At 40.8% G+C, this 10,000-nt stretch overlaps 1 protein-coding gene across 1 annotated transcript; it reads left to right on the top strand.

The window, feature by feature from the left end:
* Nucleotides 1–1,133: 1,133 nt before the first annotated feature.
* Nucleotides 1,134–4,358, top strand: mafba (v-maf avian musculoaponeurotic fibrosarcoma oncogene homolog Ba). Its single transcript, XM_036591744.1, has one exon. The coding sequence runs from the start codon at nucleotides 1,974–1,976 to the stop codon at nucleotides 3,204–3,206; it is 1,233 nt and encodes a 410-aa protein (XP_036447637.1). The 5' UTR covers nucleotides 1,134–1,973; the 3' UTR covers nucleotides 3,207–4,358.
* Nucleotides 4,359–10,000: the final 5,642 nt, after the last annotated feature.

Raw genomic sequence — 10,000 nt, 5'->3', positions numbered from 1 at the left:
TACAATATTTATGTTTATTTCCATAATCATGATGACAAAATACAAAGTGCAGTGAAATTTAATGAACACTTGAAAGAATTTAAATAGAACAGGTAACTGAATGAATGAATAAATAAATAATAAAGTGGCCACATGGGGGCAGTGTTTGGTCATCTGTTGTCTTCTCTGGCTCGCTGACCCTTTTCGCGCTTTCTCATCACTTTTCCTCTGTTATCAGCTCAGATTTCACCCTGTAGCTCGCCTCATCATAAATATGGGCTCGTGCTGTTGTGAATTCAACATTGAAACCAGATTATTGACTTTATTAAACTGGAACAACACATCTGTTTGCACCGTTGGGTTTTGTGTGACTTCTGTCCAGTTGAAAATATCAAAAACAGGTGCAGCGCAACAGCATAAAGCGCCCTTTTTCACTTTACCTCTTTGTTCTTAAGAGGAAAAGCGATGAGAACCGGTATAAGAATAATCCGAATAGTTTCTATAGCGAGTGTTCACATTATTTATTCAGCAGTGCTGAATAAAGATGTTTCCAAAGAGTGAATGTATCTCAGATAAGCTTTCTGTTTCAGGAATGTAATGTCCAAAAGAAGTTTGCATTCCATGAATAATAAACGTTTAAATTAAACTATAGCACGATCATATTTATCCACATACATTTATACTCTGAATTAAAATGATTTTTTAATTTGATTTGATTTGTTTTTATTTTATTGCCATATAAAACAACTAAAACAACAGCAAAATGATTTTTGTACATAAATCAATAGCAGCAGCCTCACAAATGCGAGTAAATAAAGCGAAATAAAACCATAAATAGTCCGAAATTAAAAAATAAAAATAAAAAATGTGTTCCTGACAGCCCGCCCCCTTCCTGCGTTCCGATTGGCTACCACCATCCGTTGCCTCTCCTTCCTGCTCTGCGATTGGCTATTGAACAGTAGCTCAGCTTAAGTCGGCAGCTCGAGACACTCTAGAACGCCAAGAGCGTACACATTTTACACAAACTCGCGCGCTTGTGTTCTAGAACGCGCCGCTGGCACGCTCTAGAACGTCCCCTAGGCTACCACGACCGCGTTCTAAGAACTCTTTCTGCCAATCGCTGCGCGGGGTGGGCGTGTCTTTATAGATAGAGGTGGAATAAGAGGTGGATAGAATAGAGGTGGAATAAAAAACAAAACACGAAAACCCACCGCGCTTTCTCGCCACTGTCCTCTCCCTTCCTCTATATCCTGCAAATTCTTCACCTCTGATTGGTCGCCGGACCCAACCGAACCCACCCACCAACCGACGCTGGGTGACGTGGACTCTATAAAAGGCAGCGAGAGCGACCCGTGAGTTAGTCTACACTGAATTACTCAGGAGAGAAGATCTCTGCAGGGCAGAGCTGGGGAGAAAACGAAAAAAAAAACTGCTGCTCTCTCTCTTTCTCTCTCTCTCTTTCTTTCTCTCCGCTCCTTTCTTTACGTCTCCACACGTCCCACCGCTTCTTCACCTCGCTTTGAAGGATTTAAAGAGTCGCTGAGAAGAAGGGAAGCAACTTTATTTGTCTTTTTTGTCTCTTTTTTCGGACGCTTTTGAGTTCGGACACGGACAGCGGAGCCGAGACTGTTGCACTGATTTTTTTCTCTCTCTTTCTCTCTACCTCTTTTTGACGCGTGACAGTAAGAAAAGACAGAGACGATGCAAAGTCAGACTTCTTTTGCTGTGCATTAGAAAATAGTTGGTGTTTTTTTCGCTTTTGGGCCACTTTTGTTGTTGAAGTAAGAAAGAAAGGAAGAGAAGGAAGGAAGGAAAGAAAGAAGGACTCGTCGTTGCAGTGCATGCTCCAGCATTGCTTCGCTCTTGGAGGAGAAAAGAAAAAAGAAGAAGGAAAAAAAAAAAAAAAGAAAAGAAAGAGGGGAACAGAACCGTGCGCGTGCGCCTGTGCGCCTTTGAGTGTGCGTGCGCCCTGAGTGAGTGAGTGAGTGTGTGTGATGACCACGCAGCTGTCCTCGGGGGGCGAGCTGCCCACCAGCCCTCTCGCGCTGGACTACGTGAGCGAATTCGACCTGCTCAAGTTTGACGTGAAGAAGGAGGCTCTCGCCGGACTCGTGAACGGAGGCGCCGGCAATAACGGCGGCGGCGGAAACGCGCGCACGTGCACGCGCCTGCCCCAGGCCCAGGGCTCCGTGTCGTCCACGCCCATGAGCACGCCGTGCAGTTCGGTGCCCAGCTCGCCCAGCTTCAGCCCGGCCGAGCACAAGGGCCACCTCGAGGAGCTCTACTGGATGGGCGCGAGCTCCGCTGGCGCTGCTGCCGGAGCCAACGGGTACGCGCATCAGCAACAGCAGCAACAGCAGCATCACCACATCGACCCCCACGCGCTCGGCTTGAGTCCCGAGGATGCCGTGGAGGCTCTGATTGGTGCCGTGGGGCACGTGCACCAACAGCAGCAGCAGCAGCAACAACAACAACAGCAGCAGCAACTCCAACTTCAACTCCAGCAGCACGCGGGCTTTGAGAGCTACAGAGCTGTCCATCATCACCCTCACCATCCTCATCACCACCACCATCCTCCCCATCCTCATCAGTACGTCATGGGTCTAGACGAGCTGCCGGTGCACTCGCACGCGCTCGTCAACGCGCAGGACCCGGACAGCGGCAGCCCGTCTCCGACGTCTCCAGGAGCGCACGAGCACCAACATCATCAGCAGCAGCAACAGCAGCAGCAGCTTCACCACCGCCACCATCAGCATCATCAGCACCACCACCATCACCACCACGGTAGCGGCCACAGCCATCACGGCGGCGGAGGCGGCGGCAGCGGCGTGGATGAGCGCTTCTCGGACGAGCAGCTCGTGTCCATGTCCGTGCGCGAGCTCAACCGGCACCTGCGCGGCTTCTCCAAGGACGAGGTGATCCGGCTGAAGCAGAAGCGCAGGACGCTGAAGAACCGCGGCTACGCGCAGTCCTGCCGCTTCAAGCGCGTGCAGCAGAAGCACGTGCTCGAGCACGAGAAGAACCAGCTGCTGCAGCAGGTCGAGCAGCTCAAGCAGGAGGTGGGAAGGCTGGCACGCGAGAGGGACGCCTACAAGCTCAAGTGCGAGAAGCTGAGCGGTGGAGGAGACGGCGGAGGAAGAGGAGGAGGAGGAGGAAGATGCCTGAACGGCTTCAGAGAAGCTGGATCCACCAGCGACAACCCGTCCTCACCTGAGTTCTTCATGTGAGTGCTGAAGATCATTATGATGGTCCATTATCCATCCAATGACTCGAATAATAATAGCAACAACAACAACAACAATAATAATAATAATAATAATAATAATAATGATAATAACGCAGCTGATCTATATCAATAGTAGAGGAGTGACGATAATAATGATGATAGTATGTTAATCAGCTCTATACCTGGCAACTCCAAAACAAAGATCAAAGAGTTTTGAGGGTCTTTTGTTTAAGTTTTTGTTTGTTCGTTTGTTTTTTTTAAAAGCAGAGATGCAGCAGCATCTTCGCCACTTGTTCTGTTTGTTTGTTTATTTGTTGTAAACAAATCAGAAGAGCTTGCTCTGTCTGATCTTCGTAGCTACAGTTTGTTTTCATTTCTTTAATTTAGAAGATGCATCTTCATAAGTTTGTGTTTCTTTGTTTTTCTTTTTTTAAGAACTCAAACTCTCTGTAGCTTCAGTTGAGATCATCTCCCCCCTTTTTCTCAAAGAGTCTGATCACAACTAACCTATCCAGTGTTCACTCTTTATTATTGCATTATTATTAGCGTTTATTTTCACTGGATCAGATCGTCCTTTTCTGCAAATTTGGCCTCTGTTGTTCAGGAAAAAACCCTCTTATGACACAATATTTATGCTGAGAGGAGACTTTGGACTCGTATTTGTTGTTTTTTTTTTCCCTCTTGGCCCTAAAAGTCAGACTTTGTCATTATGCAAAACCTTCAGGGGGTTCCTTTATGCAACATCTCATTTTGGGTTATTGCCTGCTTGGTTATAGAAAGATATATAAATATATATATAAAAAGAAAACAAAACAAACAAACAATCTGCATTAAAATATTAATCCTGCATGCTGGACATGTATGGTAATAATTTCTATTTTGTACTTTCTCTTTTTTTGTCTTTTATCCTCTCTTTCTCTCTTCGTGTATCTTAAATAGCATGTTGTTGATCTTGAGCTTTCCTCATTGCTGTTTCTCGGACTTTAAGAGAGATGAACTGGTGACCCATATCAGGACTGTTTTGGGGGTTCGTTTTGGGCTTGTAAATACATGCAACAGCAAAAGAAAACAGCAAAAACATACACAACTAAATTTTAAACAGAAGAAAAAATCAAGGAATTGATTGTTTTTGATGCTTTCGTTGGATTTGGATTGATTTCTGCAAACGGGCATTTTTGCAGTTGCATCTAACAAACTTTGTATATTAAGTGCACTTTTTTGATAGTGATTTTCATTTTTGAGGGTTTTTTTTCCTCTTTTCTTTTATTTTTTTGCAGACCGCCCTCAAGGAAGACGTAACAGGCGCGCACACTCATACACGCGAGAGTACGCAGTGCGTAAAAGCAGCGCGCTCTAATCCACTAGGCCGCGTGGTTCGAGGGAAGTTGCGTTCAAATACACGCAGTTAGAGCCCTTGAGGAGCGCGCGAATGTCGTATAGGTCACGGGTTAGGCAGCCGTTGCGCTATGGAGCCTTGAGTAATGTGCCATGGAAACATGCGCTATACCTTATGCGCCATGCGTACTGCATTATACGTTATGTGCCACGGTGCCAGTCGCTATGTGGCATACGTTACGTGCAGTGCGCTAGGTACCATGCGTCACATTCCACAGACCCATGCGTTGTGCACCATATGTCCTGCGCCATTCTTTATGTGCCATGCGTCTTGCACCGTGGACCCATGCGCAACACGCTATAGCAGCTCTGTTTTGTGCGCTTTCATTTCATTTGCTTCGTGTCTGGCAGCAAAGAAGCACATTTGCATAATCCATATATAATCTGACCAATATCTAGACCCATAGGTCGCATCATTTTACTGCTAGGAGTTAATCACACACTTTTACGCAAGTTTTTCTTTTATCAGCTCGCTTTGTTTTCCCGCCGGTTTCATGTACTGAACACTATTATTTTGGGGGTAAAAATCAATTGTATCGAATCAATTAACATCATACTTAGGAGGGCATTTGAAATTAAGGGGTTCTGGGTTCAATTGCTTCAATACGGAAACTGCGCATGAGTTTCAGTAGAAAGTATAAGCGATCACTTTTGTCCTCTTTTTGTTTTAAATGTTTTCCTTTATTTTTTTCTGCCGGTCAGTAAAAAAAGAGGGATTCAGGTTTTGCAAGAAAAATCTCAATTGCAAATGAATATGTATGTCATATGTTATGTTTTTTTCTGTTTATTATTATGTTTCTCGAGATTCTGGTTCTGCTGGCCAGATGCATAGTTATGGTTTTATTTTTAATGATTAAATTAACAAACTGTCAGATCATATTGAATAAGCATGGTGCTTGCATTTAAGAATTATTGTTAAAAAAGAGAAAAAAACGTCATGCATTTAAACAATCTTTTGGTTTGTTACTGATTCAACTGTGTTGAAATCAAAGCGAAACTGCAGCAGCGGTGTTGTTGTTCTCTGGTTAGTTCATTTCATGCATTATGGGGATCAATTTTCAATCCTGTTTATATAAATGAGAAAAAAAAAAGTTAAATTTGGACTGTTCCATTCAGGCTGGTTTCTGTTTTGTCTTATTTTTTGTTGTTTTTGGAAGAAATGGTTTCCTATTTTGCTTATTAAAGTCATTGAAATGGCATTTCTTTGGTATTTGGTGGTTTCATTCATCTTTATACTGGGTGCACATTAACACTTATGGTAAGAAGCTTATGGACAAATTGACTGTCCTAGGCTGGGTCTGCTACATTTTTCATGCGCTGATTCAGCTCTGATATGTGTAGTCCAGTTTTAAGAGACATTTGAGGAGTATCAAGTCACCCGGGGCAGGTCAGCAGCACCTTTTGACCTTCCTTACCTGTCTCAGGTGAGTTTGAAGCTGGAATAGATTGACTCTAACTTAAGCGAATTTCAAAGGGAAATGTCCTGTACCTGCTAGTTTGTGCAGAAATTGCAGCCAGCACATGCGGTCAGTTTATAAAAGCAGGTGATTGTTGACATTTGAGCCTGAATGTGAGACTTTTTCTAAGCATCTATAATGTGCACAGTACATAAAACTGAATATATCCCACAAATTGAATATATCCCACATATATTCAAGTTATGAGCACTTTGATGAATTTGTACGTTCAAATAGCATTTTTGAGTCGAATCAAAATGTTGTTGGCTAAAAAGGCGAGTTAGTATTTTCCCTGCTGTTGAGTCTGGGTTCTATGCTGGTTAAGTAGTACAATGGCCACATTTCACTGAGGCTTGAATCATCAGTATTTGGCAAGATGGTCAATATTAAATACAAAACAAACCATTAACACATAGACAAATTGAGATTTTAGGATTGTCTCAAAAAATCTAATTAAAATAGTGAGAATTATAGTTACAGAAACACGTTTCAGTTAATTTGACATGTAAGAAGTTATGTGAACCTAATCAGGGTTTACAGTGTAATATAATAGATATGTATTGTTTTTGTCTTGTGGGGCTGGTTTTATGTCAAATAAAGCAGCATAGCTGGAACTAATTTAGCTTTTTCACCACAATATCTGGATATCACACCAATTTTGCACGTGCACAAGAATATGGCCTTTACAGCTAAATTTAATGCTAACATTGCTAACAGTAAATTCAAGTGGATAGCCACATCATACTAACTTGTGGTTACTAGTTTAGATGCCATTCTTTATTAGCCACATTAGCATATATACGAATGCCCACTCTAAGCCGAAAACCTGATCGGTTTTACACCCGCCATGTCATGTTTTGTTACTGCTGGTAGTGGACAAATACCGTTATATGAGTGAAAAGCAGAAATGACTCTGATAGAGCAATATGTGCTTATTTATCTACAGTAAAGGTGAATATCATCCAAAGTGCATTATGCAGCCCGTAACAGTAGGGTAACTGTCCATGTGACATCAGTTGGATCAGCGAGAGCACATTTTCCATTTCATACATTTACGTAGCTTAATTGTCAAAAGCAATAGGAAATAGTTGGTGGTTTCGTTAAGTGTTTACAGCTTATAAACTCAATGTAGCAATGTGTAAGCAAAGCAGAGCAGAGTGAAAAGTAGAGGAGATATCTTTAACCCCGTAAATGCACAGCTGCTTCTCCATGCATGTGCATTTGGATTGTGAGTGACTGAGCACTGATATCTAATACAAATTCATTTTATTAACAGTAACAAAATAGCTATATATTCCTATTGCTTATATGTTCAAATATATATACTCTTTTTAAATACATGAGGTTAAAGGTGGCTAATACGGTAATTGCAGGTTAGCTATCATTTAATAACAGTGTAATTAACATTAAAAAATACATAAAGTGCAAGTATGCATGAATTAAATGTTTTGTCAGAATATTCTAAAATGTACATTTTCAATATATAAATACATCACACACATACACACACACACACACACACACACACATATATATATATATATATATATATATATATATTCAGTACATTGCAGGTATGTATGGGTGCACTCTGTCTTTGCTGTATGTGTTGTTGCTGGTCTTGGCTCAGACAGAGAAGGGCAGAGGAGCGCGTTCCTGATGGTTTTCAGTTTCTGGTGTCAGGAACATTATCTGCTGTGTGTCTGCACATTTCTCAAGGGCAGAGAGGAACCCATGCGGTCTTCGCGCTGGACGGCGGTGCGGTTTCCTTTAGGAGAGACTCCAGAGCCGTCAGGGTGACCTAACACACTCACTGCTGCACACACACACACAAACACACACACACTGCACACAGAACGGCTGCTACTGCCTATCTACAGTGTCAGAACAAAACCTTGTATCTCCAAAACGATAACTTTATAGGAGATGGAATAAACATTAACTTTAAAGGTAAATTTTTATTGTTAATAAATAGAGCTTTTGTGTTGGTCCATTCGTCATGAAATACCCACACAATGTAAAGGACAGCTGGGGTTTTCAAATAGTGTAAAAAATAATGAGAAGAATTTTTAACTACATAAACATGTCCTCTTTCACCAGTTCAACTTACATTGGCCATGAGGGTTAGTATACACTGTTTATCATGTACAGTGTGCTGTGTGTTACTACTATGAATACCATCCCCTTTTTAACCCTTGAAACCTGGCAATTATTTTCACACAAACTGATCTACATACTGCCACAACAGGGCATTATTCAAAACAGCTGTTAATAACAATAACCAAGTAATAAAATAAATTTAGTAACACTCCTTATGCATCCTGTATTCATAATACATTATATATGCAACTATAATGCATTATATATATTATATATACCTAAGATATAAATACCTTATAATGCCTGACATAAACCTGTATAAGTTATTATAAGCCTCCCATGTAGTTACATGCATATTATATCATTATAAACCAAGTGCATTAAACTTTATGAAGTCAGGTTTGGCAATGCGTTATGTTTACAGACTTTAAGTGAACTGAGATTTTTTTAATTGGCTTTTAAATGGAAAATAGGAAATGTGATAACACTTTCTTTGCATACTGTATTTATAAATGCATTTATGAGGTGTTTTATGGGATATATAATACCTTATAATGGCTAATTATAAGCTTGTATAATAGCTTAAAGGTAGTTTAGAGTGTTAAGTTTCATAACATTGTATGTGTATATATATATATATATATATATATATATATATATATATATATATATACACACACACACACACAAACACAGACATTGTAATGCACTATGACACTGTAACACGATTCTCATAAATATTCGGCATCCCAACACACCCAGGCAAGCTTCCAGGTAAACATTTGTTGGGTATAAACACTTCTGCCCCCAACAGCTATGAGAGACGTGGGAGAAGATACTCCCTGACACTGCTTCAAATTCTAACAGCTGAGAAGAGAATGTGTGTGTGTGTGTGTGTGTGTGTGTGTGTGTGTGTGTAGGTGTGTGTGTGTGTGTGTGTGTTTGTGTGTATGTATGTGTGGTGTGTGGGAGAGTTTCACCACAGTTAAAGACATAAAAGTGTATGTCTTACATATTGTGCATATGTTTTGTGGTATATATATATATATATATATATATATATATATATATATATATATATATATATATATATACGGAAGGCTGCAGTTAGTGCAGCAAGCTAAACGTAATGCAAGCTATCACTACGTCACTACTTTTAGGTATATAGCTAACATTAGCAACAGCTCTACACTCTTATTAATTTAAGCCGGTATTGGCAGATGGAGCAGAGCAATATATCCACATGTGATGGTCAGAGCGGGGCTCAATATGTTGAAAACAGGATGTGAGAAATTGCTTGTTTGTTTTATTTTATATTGGATGAGACAAAGAAGGTGGGAAATGAAGTCAATGGCCCCTAGCACCCTGAAGTGTGATCATTTACACACATAGATCAGTTTATTATGAATTAATGTTAATTTAATGGTTAATTATAGTGCCATATTATAGCTCTCTGTAGACAAAGAAAATGAAATGTGTACATGCAATAAATGCTCCTGATTAATTGTTAAATTAGTTCACTGTAGCTGTGCTCAAAATTCAAATACTGTCAGATTTTGATTGTTTAAAGTGTTGTGGTGAAATCTCTGGAGCCTCCTTGTGGGAGGTCAAAAGTCAAGTTATTGCAGGGCCACTGGTATACTTCTCATTCTAAACAGACTGTCAATATACAGCTTGTATAAGTCTTTCTCTGCATGTGTGTGTGTGTGTGTGTGTGTGTGTGTGTGTGTGTGTGTGATGTGTTGGTGTTGACGTCACAGCTGAAAGTGTGTTATACTGGGTGTTATATGTGTGGTTTGGGAAAAAGAGGCTGCAGTGAGTCCCACATGCCCTAGTTTGGTTC

Source organism: Colossoma macropomum, unplaced genomic scaffold (assembly GCF_904425465.1).
Source record: "Colossoma macropomum unplaced genomic scaffold, Colossoma_macropomum, whole genome shotgun sequence".
Lineage (NCBI taxonomy): Eukaryota > Metazoa > Chordata > Actinopteri > Characiformes > Serrasalmidae > Colossoma > Colossoma macropomum.
The sequence above is the reverse complement of the archived record's forward strand: the minus strand, read 5'-3'. Positions and strand labels throughout refer to the sequence as shown.

Coding starts and splice junctions, on each gene's coding strand:
- mafba (XM_036591744.1), top strand. CDS start 1,974: ATGACCACGCAGCTGTCCTCGGGGGGCGAGCTGCCCACCAGCCCTCTC.